The sequence below is a fragment of the Carcharhinus amblyrhynchos genome, chromosome 8 (genome assembly GCF_965287045.1).
Source record: "Carcharhinus amblyrhynchos chromosome 8, sCarAmb.v2.hapA, whole genome shotgun sequence".
NCBI classification, from domain to species: domain Eukaryota; kingdom Metazoa; phylum Chordata; class Chondrichthyes; order Carcharhiniformes; family Carcharhinidae; genus Carcharhinus; species Carcharhinus amblyrhynchos.
In genome coordinates, this window is record NC_137331.1 from 47,734,299 (window position 1) to 47,753,539 (window position 19,241).

Consider the following 19,241-nt stretch of genomic DNA (forward strand, 5'->3'; position numbering starts at 1 on the left):
CACTGCAGTTTGGGAACCTTGCTGTACATAAATTGGTTGCTGTTGATTGGAGAGGGAAAGTTGCAAGTTGAGGCAGTCTACGCTGATTTCACATATACAATATCATGAAAAATCATTACCTGTTTGTCAGTCCATCAGTAGTATGAGGATAGGTCCTACAATGCACTTACAGGTTATGTAATACAATAACATTAACATCAGAATAAAATGTACTGAGCATAAATAGAAATGTATTTCTATTCAAGATTTTTGATGGTTACAGTTACAGTACATCTCATTTTAAGAGTGAATATTTCTTGAGCAGTTCACTCTTGGATAAAGACAAAATTGAATTTAGCATTCACGGTAAATGTATTGTTGTTGTACAGTCACAAGCCATCATGTATAATGAGTAGCTTTTAGAAATCTTTTCTTCTTATTAGCTGTGGAATCATATGTTGTCCATTCACTGTTCAAACATTAATTCAAGTGAACTAGTGCAAACACATTCCCATCTCAAGGACCATTTTGTTTTATTAACTATTCTTGTTTGTAAAGTTGCCAAGTGATTATTTTCTTACATTGAAATAGGAGTAAATCTTTAATTTTCTTATTAGTTTCAGATGAATGAATTTGGAGCCCTAGAGATTATTACGACTGAAGAACAGGATAGAGAATCCAGTGCACTGATTGCTGCTGAACATTCGGCTATAAGAAGGAATGCCTACAGTGATGAATCTAGTATTCAAGGTAAGGAAACATGAAACATTCAGGGAAACTACTGATGGTCTATTGTTTACAAGCTATTTCTGATGCATCTTTGATATTTCAGTAAAAGCGTCATTTTTTTTGACATCTGCAAATTTGATTGTTACTCTTTTCCACCTGTACTCTTTGTTGCCATTCATGAATGTTCAGTGTTGCTTGTAGTTTAATAAAAAGTATGTCTGGATGATTAGTGTAGAAGTAGCTAATACCCATCATGATATATCATGGGTAACTTAGAATTAAAGTAAAAGATTCCTACCTGTTCCCAAAATCTTTTGATGCTACCCAGAAGGTTCACTTTGAAGTTAGAGAAGTGATTTTTGATGTAATAGCTTTTGGAGCAGTGTTTTTTCTGTTGCACCTGGAGACTGTTGTACAGAGTGACAATCTGAATGCCAGATAAGAATGAAACCGCAAGAACATATAAAGCTTTTTCATGCAAATAATTCTGTTGGGGGAGTTGCAAAATATAAACTGTAAGATTGAGAATGAACCATAATGCAATGTGCAGAGTTAGGTAACCAGGTATATTTTCAAATTGAGCAACAGGATGATGTTAAAATGGTACTGAAGGAAGGAAAGAGGGAGTTACCAGTGTTTACCTTGCCTATCTTTGTCAGGTTAATGTTCCAGGCATGGCCTGGAGCTCTGGGTGAAAACAGTGCTGCCACCTTCCTGCTTATGGAACACAATATAATTTTCTGAGGTGTCCTGTTACATGACCCCAGAAGTCCTTCTCTCTTTTGCTGCATCTTATCCAGGAATGTGCTTGGAATAGCTGTTTAACAGTTTGGTCTTTGCTTCTTTACAGTGTCCTCTTTTTCTCTGTACTTAGCTGCTGTGACATCTATTTTCGGTTTTCTAAAAGCTACTCTTGTCAATTGTAATCCCTATGGTGCAATACTCCTGTATGACTTGAGAGATGTGTTCCGCCAACACTAATGGATACTTGATTGAACTAATATGAGCTATGGAGGGTCAACAATGGGAAGAGTTGTTGGGTGAAATATTAGCTAACCAGAGCAACATTAGAACAATGGGTCCCAAGGGATTTTGATCCTTTTTTTTCTTGAAGTGAGTGGCACTGGCAAGACCAGCATTAGTTGCTCATCACCAAATAGCTTTATGAAAGTGGTGAGGAGATACCTTCTCAGCTTTGCTGGGGTTTATTGATGCCACACACAGTCAAATGCTGAATTGACATCAAGGGCAATCACTCTCAACTCACCTCATCTGTCCATGTTTGGATCAAGGCTGGAAAAATGAAGTCAGGAGGTGAGTGACCCTGGCAGAACCCAAGCTGAACATTGTTCAGCAGGTTATTGCTGTGTAATTGCCACTTGATAGCATCTTGGCAACAGTTTCCATCACTTTGCGGATTAAGGGTAGACTGACGGGGCGGTAACTGGCTGGATTGGATTTGGCCCCTTTTATGGACAGAACGTGCCTAGGTAATCTTACACACGGCTGAGTAGATTTCAGTGTTGTAGCTGTACCAGATCAGCTTGGCCAGGATCACCTCATGGATGTGCAGTTTTGAGCTGCTGAAACTGAGCTTTCTAAATTAGCATGAAGGTCGTACCAACACTGCAGACTTGTTTGTCCTAGCAGTCTACATCAAATCCGAGTTTAAAAGAAAATGTCTAACTTCCTGTCTCCTACAGTCCCTTACTCTCTTTTTCTTATTTTTGTGAACAGAAGAACAATGGTATTGTGACACAGCATGTTTTGGCTGGCAGACTTTTTTTTTATCTGAGGATGAACTGTATTTGTTGTTCTGCTGCAGGTATTGGTTCAATATTGGCCTTTTCTTTCGAAACAGTTTGAGCCAGCATTATTGAATACCACTGCCATGTTATTCCATATTCAGCTGAAGAAGAGCTTTGACCGTGTGCACTCTGCTTTCTGGAATTTAGGTTCCTAATTGTGACTCAGTAGTAGCACCCCCATCTCTGAGTAAGAGGATTGTGGGTTTATGTCTCTCTCCCTTTACTTGGCCATATAATCTAGGCCGATACTTCAGTGCCATCTTTCGGATAATACATTAAATTGAATATCTTTCTGTTCACCTGTTGTTTGAATTGTAAAAGCTTGTATGGCACCATTCAAAGAAGAACAGGTCAGCTCTGACTGGTGCCCTGACCAATATTTATCCTTAATCAATAATCTAATTGCTGTCAGTGCACAAAATTGGATTCAGCTTTTCCCAGTTACCACAGTGACAACACTTCAAAAGTTTTTATCAATTGTAAAGTGCTTTGGCATTCCTGAGTGTGTGAACATAAGAACATAAGAAATAGGAGCAGGAGTAGGCCATCTAGCCCCTCGAGCCTGCCCCGCCATTCAGTAAGATCATGGCTGATCTGTCGTGGCTCAGTTCCACATTCCCGCCCTCTCCCCATAACCCTTAATCCCCTTGCCTATCAAAAACCTTTCTACCCGCGTCTTAAAAATATTGAGCGAGGCAGCCTCCACCACTTCAACGGACAGAGAATTCCAGAGATTCACCACCCTTTGAGTGAAGAAGTTCCTCCTCAACTCAGTTCTAAACCGCCCCCCCCTTTATCTTGAGGCTGTGCCCTCTAGTCCAACTGTCCTTTCTGAGCGGGAAGAGCCTCTCCACCTCTATCCTATCCATCCCATTCAACATCTTATACGTCTCAATGAGATCACCCCTCATTCTTCTAAACTCTAACGAGTACAAGCCTAGTTTATTCAGCCTCTCCTTATAGTTCAACCCCCTCAACTCCGGAATCAGCCTAGTAAACCTCCTCTGCACTCCCTCCAAGGCCAAAATATCCTTGCGTGAAAAATGCTATATAAATGTACATTGTTTTGTATCTGCACTGCTTGAATAAGAAGCTAAGAAGTTGGAACAGTAGGCCATACAGTCCCCTGAGCCTGTTTCACCGTTCTGTAAGTTCACAGTTCATCTTTGATAATTCAGTTTTCCTGCCCATTTCCATTCCCCTTGATTTCTTCCACAGTCCAAAAATTTATCTATCATATCCAAAAATCACAGGCCTCTGAGGTAAGATTTAGAACACCAAGGCTCACTGTTCGTTGGATGATGATGCACTTTGTTATAAAGAAAGGAACAGCAAGTAGTGGACTCTGGGCAGATTATTATGATTGATAAAACGGAAAAACTGGAAGAGATACAGAAAAATGCAAAGCAGTTTTAAATGACACTTTCAACACACTAGTAGGAATTAACAATCAGAGAGTTTCCATGTAGGAAAAGGAGGAAACATTTGTCCTTAAATTGCATCAATTATCACAAATTTCTTTACTGAAATTATCACAGTTTTTCAATAAACCATGATTTAGAAAGAAAAAAATTTAGATTGGTAACAAATTTAGGGGAGAGGGCAGGAAGGTGGAACTGAGCCACGACAGATCAGCCATGATCTTATTGAATGGCGGGGCAGGCTCGAAGGGCTAGATGGCCTAGTCCTGCTCCTATTTCTTATGTTCTTATGTTCTTAAATGGATTTTGATGGAATGAATAGAAATAGTAGGGAAGAGGACTATTAAACATAAACTTCGATAATTAAAAAGATTTGATTTATTATTGTCACATGTATTAGTATATAGTGAAAAGTATTGTTTCTTGTGTGCTATACAGACATAGCATACCATACATAGAGAAGGAAAGGAGAGGGTGCAGAATATAGTGTTACAGTCATAGCTGAAGTGTATTTAAATACGAGGTAGGTCCATTCAAAAGTCTGATGGCAGCAGAGAAGAAGCTGTTTTGAATCATGTTGGTACACGACTCAGACTTTTGTACCTTTTTCCTGACGGAAGATGGTGGAAGAGAGTATATCCAGTATACTGAATGAATAAAAAAAGGGGTCTGAAAATGGTAAAGATGCAAGAATTACAGAAAATATATCTTGCGGTGGGCAAGTAAAAAACATCGGGAGCAGTTGCTGTGGGATTCTGCTGATCATCTGCAGCAATTTTCGCAAAAGGGCTGTGGCAATCCAGAAAGTAAAAAGTCTGACAACACCAGGTTTTAGTCCAACCTATTTATTTGATAATATACTCACTAGCTTTCGGGGTTACCCCCTTCGTCAGGTGAATGGAGAGTTCTGGCCTCAGACAGAGCATATAAAGCACAGACAGTTTAGAGATTACTGATTAAAATGCGATTCGCATTTTAATCAGTAATCTCTAAACTGTCTGTGCTTTATATGCTCTGTCTGAGGCCAGAACTCTCCATTCACCTGACGAAGGGGGTAACCCCGAAAGCTAGTGAGTATATTATCAAATAAATAGGTTGGACTAAAACCTGGTGTTGTCAGACTTTTTACTGTGTTTACGCCAGTCCAACGCCGGCACACCCACATCATGACTGCAATCCAGAAAAACAAGGGTGTATTTGCAGGGTTTCTGTGGCTGTGCTACGAAAATTACAGTAGAGTAAAGGCAGAACCTCTGTGAAAGTGTGCTGTCCAAGGTTATTGAATGGAGGGTGTAGAAAGTGAAGATTTAGAGCTCAGGAAATGAAGAAATAGCTAATTATAGAACAGCCGTTGGAAATTAACATGAGAGTTTTCAGAAAAGACTTTGCCCCTAAATAATAAGTGATAAATAATGAGCTGCAAATTAAACTTGTTAATTTTGTCGATTGTACTTGTGTTGTATGCTTACCATAAGGGAATGGACATTTAAAGTTATTTATTTTTTGATTATGAATCTGTGCTTTGTTTGCAACCTTAAAAACTCATTCTTGGCTTGCGTTTGTCACTGATTGAGTGACTTTCTAATCAGAAAATATTTTCTAATTTGAGACTGGCCGCAGCAGTAAATATATCCCAAATAGCTGTGACATGAGCTGGGTGAAAACCAGACTGACTCTGAATGTCTGGGTGGTTCTGCAAACTGGTGCTCATGTGGAACTTGCAGAGCAGGGGGTGAAGCATCTAAGGAAACTGTAGGCATGTTGTTTGTGATTTTCTGTCTATTAAGATAAATGATTGAAGATGATGGTCTGCATGCTCACAGGTTCTTCGATGCACTCCCCTGTTGATAGTGTTGGATTGTAATAATTTCCACTTTCGGTGAAGTCCCTGAATCAGAGTGCTTTCTCCAATTTGGATATTCTTCTCTCATGCCTTTTCAGAACAGGAGTATCCAGTAAGAGCTGACTAGTGGAACTTTTGATTGCAATTTTGCGCTGATTGCACTGGAGGCTGAATTGAGATTACCCAAAAACATCCATTTGAAGTGCTGTGTGTGCTTAGCTCCACTAATAGAGCTTTTCAAAGATTTATTTACCTGTGAAGTAACAAAGCAATCAGCTATTACATTCCACACACACAAGAATCCTGGAACTAAAATGCCATACTTTTCATAAATCATCTGTTTCAATTCAACTTTTTTTCAAAAAAACTGTAATTTGTATGTAACTAGCTATCTCCAAACCATTAGATTGTGTATGTGGTGTGCTCATAGAGCAGCATTTTTATCCATGTATCTTATCCACTGAATGTATAAACTTGATTGGTGAGGAATTGTACAATGATTTATATAAGTCATCAAGGAGAGTAATTGCTCATTTGAATTTGGTAAACTGGATTAGTGCAATCCTTTTTAACTATCATCATACATCAACTCGATAGATATTAGTTAAATTGAAACCTGTATGTAGAAAAGACTGCTGTTGCGTCGGTTTACACCTTTATAAATAAATAAGTACTTACCAAATTTCAAAGTGCTAAAATCAACAGTGAGAGAGAATGGTAGGAGTATAATCATGCCTAAGGATTGAATACTGGTTTCTGGTTCCTCTCCTAGTTCTTGCTGATCTTTGGTGTTATGAGCTAGAGCCATTATTTTACCATATCCAAGCAAACATTGTCATGTGAGACAATAGGGTAGATTTACCCTCCATGTGCTCTCCAAATGTACCACAGAAACCTGGTCCATTTTGAGGATAGAGCCTCATCAACAAAGGGTCAGTTGACTGCTGGGACAGAAGAAGGATACCAAGAAGAATGTCCAAGTCACCACAATAGGTTATACAGTGTGCTGTGTTTGAGTACTGAACAAGACATGGAGAATGGGATGGGTGGGATGAACAACAGGCTGCTATCGTCAAAAAGTCAATACTTACCTTTTGGCTCAACGAATGCCAGGTACTGCATGTCTCTTTCGCATACGTTCTGCACTACTGGGTTCTAAAATTGGATGAGGATGCTACTGATGTCACAGGACATCAGTAGCACGCTCAATCAGTTGATCCTCTCCCATGATTTTCAGGGTGCTGCTTGCTTTTTTGGTTTTTAGGTCATGGGGATGGGGGTATTCCAGTCAATCCATGTCTTCTCTTCAGCCGTGTTGTGTTGTGTTCTCTGATAGCCTCAAATCTTGACAATGCCATGTTAAGAACAAAGGCATTTATTGATAAGAGAAATTTAAGTACAAGATCCTGCAGCAAAGCTCCATCTTTACATGCTTACTACATAGCTGCTGGAAGATTCTTCCCAAGACAGTAGTCCACCATCTGGCCTGATGACTCGCTCTCAGTTTTCATTGATCCCTCAAGTCGGGTGAGGGATAGATGCCACATACACAACATTCTCCCCCCCTTTAACTTTTTTGTATAATCTTCAAAATCGACTTATTCAACCCACATTCTGAATAAACATATATGCAAGTTAGACATTTGCAAATCGATATCGTGATTGTTCAATGACTGGATCTTGAGCCTTGCTTTTAACATAACACTCTTCTGAAAAGTTTCAGCTATGCACAGTTCCAGATATAGTCTTGTATGGGATTCTTTCATATCGGCTTGCTACTTTGAGTTTTGTCCTAGATTGTACGTTGACCAAGGACTGCAACCTTTACTCTGCAGACAGTATCAATCTCCAATCCACTGTTGATCCTTAATCTGTCTGTTGTTAATCAAGACTCTTGCTCCAGGTAATTGATAAATACAGAAACTGTATCTTTAAATCAAATCTTTATTTAGAAAGTGTAAAAAAACCCTTAAATACTTATGACTCTGTTGCATTGTATCACATATCATTGCTTCTATTCCCCTATAAATCTACTATAATAAGTTTACAAACTAAGATTTTAACTACTTATCTAATGAACCTGTGGGGGTATCTCTATCCACTTGTGCTGGATAGGCATGGAGAGGGATCGACTTCATCAAGTTTACAGCTTGAAGTTGCTTTCTTCTTCTATTCTTCTCTGATTATGTTCTTCAAAACTTCAATATTTATCCTTTGAGCCTGGCTGAAACACATGCATTTTTGTATGTAAGCATGTCATTCAGATTGGTTTATTATAGGCTACTTGACCTTAGGGCAGTTATCTTAGTGCTCAAAATCAATCTTCTGGCTCCATTTGTATCTGTTTCCTGTTCATTTGATTGATTAGAATTACTTGTTGCCCATTGTAAAACCGAAGACATTTGTCACAAGTAAACAAAACAGTCCACGTACTCAGTCTGAAATTCAGATCTTCTGTCCTGAAGTTAGTCACATTTCCTACCATGCTTTAGTAGCATCCTTTCTTTGTTTGATCATTTGAACTAGACAATAGCCTGCTGGTTATATGCTCTACAATGCTTGGAGGTACTGTCATTGCAATATAATACAGCCTTACGTCTTGACATTTGTTGCACAATTTTGGTTTGCCACTTTTGACAGTTGTCATACCAATAACAATATTCTATTTCTGTTATTAGGTCATATAATAAAGCTCCTTCTCGTTCTAGCATTTCTATTTGACATGATTTCTTATCGATCATTTTATCATATTGGTTCTTGTGCATTTCTATTAGCGTAACCATTTCAGCAATCTTGTTCTGGCATATAATCTCATTTTCTTTCTCTGCCTGAATCTGCTTTGGCTGATTCTCTCTAGCATATCTCCTCCAACTGAGTGGCTTAATTTATCAATCTCTTCATTTCCTTTTCCTCATCAACCCATCTTGTGATTTGAGTTGATTTATTATTGTCACATGTATTGGCATGCAGTGAAAAGTGTTGTTACTTGCGTACTATACAGACAAAGCATACCATTCATAGATAAGGAAAAAGTGCAGAATATAATGTTACAGTCATAGCTCAGGTGTAGAAAAAGATCAACTTAATGCGAGGTAAAGTCTGATAGCAGCAGGTAAGAAGCTGTTCTTTAGTCGGTTGGTACGTGAATTCAGACTTTTGAATATTTGTCCTGATGGAAGAAGGTGGAAGAGAGTATATCTGGTTTGCATGTAGCCCTTAATTATGCTGGCTGCTTTTCTGAGCTAGTGGGAAGTGTAGACAGTATCAATCAGCGGGAGACTAGTTTGAATGATGAACTGGGCTTTGTTCACGACCCTTTGTAGTTTCTTGCAGTCTTGGATAGAGCAAGAGCCATACCAAGCTGTCATACATCTCAAAAAAATGCTTTCTGTGGTCCATCTGTAAACGTTGGTGAGAATTGTAGTGGACATACCAAATTTCCTTAGTTTTCTAAGAAAGTAGAGACGTTGGTGGGCTTTCTTAACTATAGTGTCAGCTTGGGGGAATTAGGCCAGGTTGTTGGTGATCTGGACGTCTAAAAATTTGAAGCTCTCGACCATTTTTACTTCATCCACATTAATGTAGACAGGAGCATGTCCTCCACTACACTTCCTTCTGCTTAGTTATAAAGAGTAGTTCTTTATTCCAATGCATCTGCTTTTGCAATCCATTTCGGTTTAGCAGTTTCAAGGTGAATCCATTTTTCTCTTCTAACAACATTTGGGAACAATCTCTTCTTACTTATGCTTGCATGTTTTGAGCCAACTGCCACATTTGTTTTTGTAGTAGTTGCATCGAACTCTACTTCTACATTCAACGTTTCTTTCTTCTTGTCTTTTTTTAATTAGACAATTCTCTTGAATTGCTAACAGTTCCGTTCTCTCGTTGGGTTTGTCCGTTGCTATGTCCTCCACAGCACCCTCTCTGCAGAATACTAATTTCTCCAGCTCATTTGTAATTTCCTCATGATTAGTAATTCAATCATTCAGTTTGATCTCTAGAGAATTCCCAATAATGGCTCTGGTAAATGATAGCTGTATTCTAATTTCTGCATGAACGATTCGGTGACATAGAATCATAAAATCCCTACAGTGTAGGAGGTGGTCATTTGGCCCATCAAGTCTGCATTGACTTTCCAACAGAATATCTCATTCAGGTCCAACCTGCCCTATCCCGTTAATCCCACGCATTTACTTTGCTAATGCCCCTAGCCTAGACATCCTGGGCACTAAGGCACAGTTTAGCATAACTAATCCACCTAACCTGCACTTCTTTGGACTGTGGGAGGAAATAACATCTGGAGGAAACCCACATGGACATGGAGAGAACATGTAAACTCCACACAGTCACCCAAAGTTGAAATTGAACCCAGCTCCCTGGCACTGAGAGGCAGCAGTGCTAATCACCATATGAGCATAAGAACTAGGAGCAGGAGTAGGCCATCTTGCCCCTCAAGCCTGCTCTGCCATTCAATAAGATCATGGCTGATCTTTTCGTGGACTCAACTCCACTTACCCTCTTGCTCACCATAACCCTTAATTCCTTTACTGTTCAAAAAGTTATCTATCCTTAAATATTTAATGAGGTAGCCTCAACTGCTTCACTGGGCGAGGAATTCCGCAGATTCACAACTCTTTGGGTGAAGAATTCCTCCTCAACTCAGTCCTAAGTCTGCTTCCCCTGATTTTGAGGCCATGCCCCCTGGTTTTAATTTCACCCAACACCAGGTTACAGTCCAACAGGTTTATTTGGTAGCACAAGCCACTAACTTTCAGAGCGCTGCTGCTTCATCAGGCAAGCGGGAGTTCTGTTCACAAACAGGGCATGTAAAGACAGAAACTCAATTTATAAAATAATAGTTGGAATGTGAGTCTTTACAGGTAATCAAGCCTTAAAGGTATCGACAACATGAATGGAGAGAGGGTTAAGCACAGGTTAAAGAAATAGGTATTGTCTCCAGACAGGACAGTTAGTTAGATTTTGTAAGCCCAGGCAAGTCATGGGGCTTACAGATAGTGTGACATGAACCCAAGATCCCAGTTGAGGCTGTCCTCGTGTGTGGAACTTGGCTATCAGTCTTTACTCAGCGACTCTGTGCTGTCCTGTGTTGTGAAGGCCACCTTGGCGAACGCTTACCCAAAGATCAGACACTGATTGCCCGTGACTGCTGAAGTGTTCCCCAACAGGAAGAGAACAGTCTTGCCTGGTGATTGTCGAGCGGTGTTCGTTCATCCGTTGTCATAGTGTCTGCATGGTCTCCCCAATGTACCATGCCTCCGGACATTCTCTCCTGCAGCGTATCAGGTAGACAATGTTGGCCGAGTTGCAAGTGTATTTACCATGTACCTGGTGGATGGTGTTTTCACGAGAGATGATGACACCCTTGTCGATGATCCGACACGTCTTGCAGAGGTTTGAAGTTGTGCGGTTGTTTGAAGGCAAGAAGTGGGAATGGCCTTGGCGAGATGTTCGTCTTCATCAATCACATGTTGAAGGTTCCGGAGAAGATGTCATAGCTTCTCTGCTCTGGGAAAGTACTGGGTGACGAAAGGTACTTTGTCTGCCATGTCCTGTGTTTGTCTTATGAGGAGGTCAGTGCGGTTTTTCACTGTGGCGTGTCGGAACTATCGATTAATGAATCGAGTGCCATATCTGTTTACCCCAGTCCAACGCCGGCATCTCCACATCCTAGTTCATTTGCCAGTGGAAACAACTTCCCTGCCTCTATTTTATCTATTCCCTTCGTAATCTTATATGTTTCTATAAGATCACTCCTCATTCTTCTGAATTCCAATGAGTATAGCCAGAGTCCACTCAGTCTCTCCTCATAAGCTAACCCTCTGAACTCCGGAATCAACCTAGTAAATCTCCTCTGCACTTCCTCCAGCACTCGTACATCCTTTCTCAAGTAAGGAGACCAAAACTGTACACAGTACTCCAGGTGTCACTTCACCAGCACCTTATACAGCTGCAACATAACCTTGCTGTTTTTAAACACCATTCCTCTAGCAAGGAAGGACAAAATTCCATTTGCCTTCTTAATTACCTGTAAATCAACTTTTTGTGATTCATGCACAAGGACATCCAGGTCCCTCTGCACAACATCACGCTGCAATTTTTTACCATTTAAATAATAATCCATTTTGATGTAATTCCTACGAAAGCGGATGACCTCACATTTACCAACATTGTACTCCATCTGCCAGATCTTTGCCCACTCACTTAGACTATCTATATCCCTTTGTAGACTTCGCTGTGTTACTCTTGGCAGCAGTTGATACAGGATGTCCTACGTGAGCACCGTGGATCAAATCCTTGATTAGCTTCACTCTGAGGCGAGCAGTTCTCCCACCAATCATGAAACTGACAGCATCCATTACATGGGATTTCTTGATTCTTCTTGAATTCCATGCTATGACCTCTGTTGCTGAGTTCTGCTAGTGCTTATTCTCTCGGCCTGTTTTACTTTTTATTCACATCTAACTCCTTGACCACTGTGAATGTTGTACTCTTCCTTTTGGCCCTAAAAGATTTCCTAAGTACTTCTAGCTTTTTCATAGTGATAGTGTTTTTTTCCTTAGCTCTGATATCACTGGACTGTTTCTCATTTAAAGTAGAGTCACAAACATTTAACTCATTTCTATCTGCTGCTGGTTTGGGTGAAGTTTATTAACTCTTTTTTTCCTTCACTTTTGTTTTTTTCTGTGGCTTGTCTTACTTTCAGACATACTACAGCTTTATTGTTTGCTTGTAGTTCATTGCTACGACTTCAAGGAACTTCTCACTTTAATACAAAAGGATGGGATACAATTCATTTTTGCTTTCAACTCTTCACTTAATCATTCAAAGTCTTTTGCTGCCCTCTTCCTGGGGTCTTTTGCTGCCTCCCTGGGATCTTTCGCTGCCTCTTGCTTGAGGGCTTATTACCTCCCCTGATCTCCAACATTGCTTCTTTTTTGAGGTCTTAGTTTCCTTCTTTGGAGTCTTGCATTGCTTATGGCCCTTTTTTTTCTTTAGAGTTGCCCTATCTTTTCAGAGTTGCTCTCTATCTTTTTTTCTTGTCCCTTGTTCCTTATAGTTGTTGCATCAATTGTTGTAGAACTTTAATTGCAATATAACTTTAAGACTGTCTTTTTTTTATTAAACTGCCACAGCTAATGTTTCTCTTTCTCAGTGCTTTTCCTGCGTTTTTGCAGTTTTGGTGGAAATTCCAGCTCCTCCTTTTCAGACCCTGTTTAAAACTTTTGCCTCTTTTTCTTGGTAGAAGACTTTTTCTTATTTTTCTGCCTTTTTTTCATTTTCCTAGCTGGCTAGGGAGTTTGTTTTTTTTCTCTAAGTGTGCCGTTCTTTTTGTTTTTTCACTCAGAGAGATAGCTGTCATTTCAAGACCATTATATTCTTTTAACTTAACTTCTTTTTCTTTAGCAAGTTGAGGACTTCTCCTCATCTAAAAACATTAAGACTTCACTGCCTGTAGCCTCTCAGTGCAGGGATCTTTACCCAGACATCCTGCGGATTCTGGCAAATCTCAGTTATTCACTTTCTGCAGTTTGGGGGCAAGGAGAGTACATTTTAGTTTTATTTCCTTTTATTGTCCTTTTCTGCTTCTTACTCAAGTTTCATTTTCCTTGCTCCCGAAGGCTAATCGCTCTTCGTTTTAATTTTTCTTATCTTTCTAAATCTCTTTACTCATTGGCTACACCAGATTCGTACTTCAACTGCCCCTCAGAGTCCGGCACTAGCTCAACAACTCTCACTGAGTTCATTCGCCCAAGAGGTGTTCCTCTTTTCCAACTTCAGTTAAACCAGATACTCACAGGTAGGCTTTGCCATTCAATTGATTCCATCTTGTCGCCACTATGTTATGTTGTGGCTCTTATGTTGTGTCAAGAGATTTGAGGCTTTATTAAGAACAAAAGGTATTTATTCATAAGAGAAATTTAGGTTCAGGAGGTTTGCAGCTCTGGGCTGTGCTGGAGCAGAACTCAAGTCTTTATGTGCTTACAACATTGCTGCTAAAAGATTCTCCCTGAGAAACTTTTGGGGCAAGTACAGTGGTTAGCACTGCTATCTCACAGCGCCAGGGATCCAGGTTCAAATTCCAGCTTGAGTCACTGTCTGTGTGGTGTTTTCACATTCTCCCTGTGCCTGCATTGGTTTCCTCCCACAGTCCAAAGATGTGTAGGTTAGTGTCAGGGGATTAAGAGGTTAAACATATGGGAAGGATAGGGCCTGGGTGGGATTGTTGTCGGTGTAGGTTTGATGGGCCGAATGGCCGCCTTCTGCACTGTAGGGATTCTCTGATTCTATGAGAGGACATCCTCTGATGTAATCACTCACTCTCAATTTCCATCAGTCCCTTCTGTTAAAAAGATAGACACCACATACATAACAAGGCAATACCTCCCAACAGGAGTCTCCACGCTAATTGTTTTTCCCACTCTCATTCATATGTCTCCTATGCTGTTAGAGGTTAGATAACATTGCATGGACCAAAGATTGAAAAAGATCTGGGTTTAATAAATAGGGCGTAATCTTATGGTCATTCATTTCTCACTACTGCTGCATACAAGGTTAGAGAACTCAGTGTTTGGCCAAGTCTTCATTCATTGCAGAGGGACCAGAAATTCACGCTGGCGTAAACGGCTGGAAGGTTCCAGTTCCTAAATCCAAACCATATTGTGCATGTCATGGTACAACTCACGAGATTTATTAATCTGAATATGTATTTGCTATTAGCGCAGAGAGTACTGTCAGTGTTATAAATGATGTTGCCTTGCATTATTCAAAAACAATGTCCATGTAATGGCAGTATCCATTCTGTAAGAAACTGCGTGAATTTATAAATGGTAATTGATATTTTCTTCAAGTCTGCATTTATACTTGCAATGTTATACCAGCACGAAGCTGAGGTGGGTACTGAGACAGGGACTAGATTTCTTTAACAGCATTAGCTTAGGTTGTTGTGATTACAATAATTAATAGAAATACTTTGGTAGAAATTTTAATGCATTTTGTACATTTTTTGGCAGTAAAATGCTCACAAAACACAGCAAATTAGCAGTGAGGTAGCCTGCACTGAAGTTGCACAGGCATTGGCCTCACTTTCCCTCTGAGCTACATGGGTGTACAGCTGCGCAGCAATTGGGATAATATGGTGCAGGGAATAAACTGGCCACACACAAACATTTCCTCTCAGATGTGTTTGCGCATAGCTCCTTGTCAATTTTATAGGGACTGCACAGTGCAGCAAGCTGGCCTCACCCAGCAAATGGAAGTTACAGGGATCAGTTTTTGGGTTATCCTGGATGGATGTCTGAAATAGACATTGGAGGTCTAATGTCAAGGAGTCTTTTACAAAATCAGTCAGCAAAGAGGGGGCAGGCATTAGGTTTGCCGACTCCAGGATTCTTTGATGTAGTTTGAATTATATGTTTATTCTTCCAAAAAGTGAAACTAAGAGGAATTGGATTTCTCTGTCTGACCCCACAGTCCCAGTGATTGCCACCTTACTCTTGTCTGCTTTAACACCCACCCTAAAACTTATCTGAAGGATATTGCCAGCATAAAATTGAACCCTGAAGAAGACATCAGAAGTTTAAGGTGATGCCCAAACTCCAATTTCAAGATGGCCTTTGGCCTACCTGTTCAGGCATTACAGAAGGGTATTATCCAGATCATTATCACTCCTGGTCCCGAGATCGCTGTTGTCCTGGCCCCATCCTCTTTTCTGTCTTGGTTTAATGAAGCCTGATGCCCAATTTCTGGACCGTATTGGATCTCATCACTTATAGCCAGTGTAAATATTCTGCATGGTGGAAGTGCATGCCCAAAACCATAACTAGTGCTGGAAAATGAAACATTTCCTACTTTTGATGCCCAGTGTTGACATCAAGCATTGCCAGGTCAGTTGAACCACAGCATTGCCCGATCAGTTATACCATGGCCAAATGCACAGTAAAATTTTCTGCCCCAATTACCTCGCTTATTCCCAGTCCCTTACATCACCAATTATTCCAGTCAGCCTTTTAACAAGTTTAATGTTGAAAATGTGGGCAATGCTTGGTGTGAATTGGCACCTCAAATATTAATGGGTTGAAATTAGCCAAAAATGTTTCACGTAAAATCTTGTGGTTAAACAGAGGAACCTTGATTCCCACCAGCCTTAGCTAAATCTCTAAGCCTAGCGAGGAAGGACAGAACATAAAATAGATTATTGCTTGAGAACTTCATGCAACAGGTTTCTGCTGCATGAAGTCTGTGATAGCAGGTGTGGGTAATTTTCAAAGGAAGGAAGATGAATTAGAAATAGGATTCCTGGAAGCTGGTTGAGTATTCCATAGTGCCTTTAGCAGAACTCTGTGACCACGTTCTTGGTGATGCATAGAGCATAAAAATCATGAAGACAGAGCCACAAAAGGAGCTTCCTCATTGTTTCTCTGTGTGGGCAATCAAGGATTCTCATGGTCAACACTCATGGGCCATCTCTGTTATATAAATAAAGATATATTTCCAAGTGAAAGGTAGCAAGGAATACATTTATGGCCAAATATGCAGTGTTTAATTAATTATTTCAAAGGAAGTAATTTAAAATAATCCTCCACTTTGTCAGTTGGAGAATTATGTACATTTCTGACAGAATTCTAGCCTTTAAAATCTAGTTTTTTCTAACTTACTGTAAAAATAAAGCACCAAACTAAAGCAGTATCACAAATCTTTAAATGATATAATGAATTAAGTTATACATTTAATTAATGCTGCGATGAGTTTAAAAACTTGGTGAGGTGAGACAAAAAGAGTTTTAAGGTTCTGGGAAAGAATAAGACTGAAGAAAGAAACAAAGAACTTGCATTTGTGTAGCATCTTTCAATTTCAGAAATCCCAAAGTATTTAACAAGGAATAGAATGCTTTTGATGTGTCATTGTTACAATGTAGGGAAGCATAGCAACCAATTTGCATAAAATAATTTATTTATGTCAGTGAAACACATGACCCAATATTAAGCTTTTGTAATGTCAGTTGAGGGATTGAGGTTGAGAAGAGCACCTATTTTGCTAATGTATGAATGAAAGAAGTGTGCACTTTTATTCCAGTCCTTGTGCACAGGATTATCAAAATGGTTTGTAGAATGATGGTTGGACAGTGTCACCAAGTAGGGGGAGAAAGAAATGAATTAGAGTTGTGGTGGGCAATGAAGGAAAGTTATCTTAACTGGGCTTCTAAAGAGTGGAAATGGACTGAAGACTTTGTGAGGTGTAGTGAAAGGAATGAACAGGGGTAAAAGGTGGGCCAGTGTCGGCAGAGCGGGCAGCATATGCTGTGACATATAGAATCATAAAATCAGTGCAGAAGGAGGCCATTCGGCTCATTGAGCCCCTGGACAAAGCCATGGAGGACAAAGGTCTTAGGGGTGTCCAAAACTAGAGGGTATAGGTTTAAGGTGAGAGAGGAAAGATTTAAAAGTGACCTGAAGGGCAACTTTTTCACACAGGGAGTGGTGTGTGCATGGAATGAGCTGCCAGCAGAGGTCATAGACATGGCGACAATTACAACATTTAAAAGACATTTTTACAGTACATAGATAGGAAAAGTTTAGAGGGTTATGGGCCAAATGCAGGCAAATGGGACTAGATTAGTTCAGGAAACCTGGTTGACATGGATGAGTTGGGCTGAAGGGCCTGTTTTTGCGCTGTATATCTCTATGACTCTATCTTAAAATTAATTCAGAGGAGCTTGGTAATGATGAGTGATATGGGTGAAGGTATGAATGCAGTGATGAAGTGTGCCTATTGTATTTCCATTACATATTAAATTGCTCACTTTCTTTATTGTGTGTCATAACAGAAGGCATTACTGAAGGTGGTTGCACAAATGACTTGTCCCACATGGAAGGCAGCTGCTGCTGTGAAAACTGTGGAAGGTATGGGGCAATGGAGGAGTTCAATCAATGTGATTGTTTCTGTGGCACAAACTGTCAGCAGCAATACAAAGATAAGTAAGTAGCAGTTAAAAAAGTTACTTCAAGAGACTTAGCAAAACCTAATAGCAACAAAAACAGCTTTCTGTTTTTATTGCAGGCCTGTTACTTGGGAACAGCATTTTAAAGACCAAAACTGTCACCACACGGTATAATGGCAGCTTCAAGCCAAGTAACCAAGTAATTAGGTCCATAGAGCACAATTCTGAGGAAGTAAACGTGAAATGCTGAAGAAGTGGTGTGACCATACTTCAAATATTGAAGTAAATATTGTGAATTAGTGCTTCTAGGGCAAACTTTAATGTGGGGAGACCACATATCAAAAATTCAGATGCAGAAATCAATGCATTTTACACAGTTTATAAAGTTTATAAATCAAACCTGATTCATCACACTATAAGTGCTCATTGCCAGCCTAACCTGAGGGTGAATTTTCTCAGGGGCTGTCCCACTTCTCTGCTGTAACATGGGCAGAAGAGATACAGAAACCCTGGAAACACAGCTTGAACACTGTGAAGTGCTGGCTGCCAGGTCCTCTGGCTGCTTGAAATAAAAACAGAAAATGCTGCAAATGCTCAGGAGTTCTGGCAGCATCTATAAAAAAGCGACAAAATTAATGTTTTAGGTCGATGATCTTTCACAGAACTCTCTGAGATATTCTTGGGTCAGGTGATCCTTGCCTCGATGTGCTGGATAGTGAGATGGCCGTGCAAATTGCATTCACTGCACATAATGCTGCAGTGACAGCTTTGCCCTGCCCACTTGCTATCTTATTTGCCTCTGGAGGCAGGGGTTGCATGGGCTGAATACAGCAGATAGACGATGGGATTTCAGTAGATGTGTTGTACATTAATTTTCAGAGCCTCTTTGACAATATGTTTTAAAAATGTTCAAGTGCATTTTACAGGAGAAAATTTAGTAATATCGACAGAAAGGTGGTAGATAGAAAGAAAACAAGAAGTTAGGGTACATTGGCATTGATTGGAATGGAGAAGTATTACATGTCTAGTACCCCAGGAGCCAATGCTGAGTTGACGTTTATTCTCGCTATGTATCAATGATCTGTTTAATATTGAAATTTACTGGCAACACTTGCAAGTTGTGGTTTTGGCAGTGAGAATGGCATCCTGGCCAATCTTGGTTAACTCGTGCATTTCTAAATGCTCACTGATTTTATCATGAAATTTAGATTCTAAATATTTGCCCACAACTAATGTTACATGTTTTAACTATCTCTCTTCTTGAACAAGAGTTACAGATTGACTATGCTCTAGTCCCATAGGTGAAAATGACATTCTCACTTCCAGGTTGGGTTTTTGGACACTCCAAACTTGAGAGAGCTGATAGTCTTATTTGCCAGGGCAAGCTCATTGAAGCTCCAAGAGAATGTTGTACTGTTGTAGATGCCATTTTTCAGATGGAGGTATTAAACTGAAGTCCTGTTTTGGCTTACACTCCCCACTGGCACTTATCTCTCACAATT

The 19,241-nt window shown here is 40.0% G+C and overlaps 1 protein-coding gene across 1 annotated transcript in view; it reads left to right on the plus strand.

The window, feature by feature from the left end:
- The window catches only part of LOC145346986 (lethal(3)malignant brain tumor-like protein 4), a 329,699-nt gene that overhangs the window by 74,595 nt on the left and 235,863 nt on the right, over positions 1 to 19,241 (plus strand). Inside the window, exons 5-6 of the mRNA XM_080194871.1 lie at positions 597 to 729; positions 17,626 to 17,776. Of these exons, the coding sequence (XP_080050997.1) occupies positions 597 to 729; positions 17,626 to 17,776 (284 nt within the window). The remainder of the gene's footprint in view (positions 1 to 596; positions 730 to 17,625; positions 17,777 to 19,241) is intronic.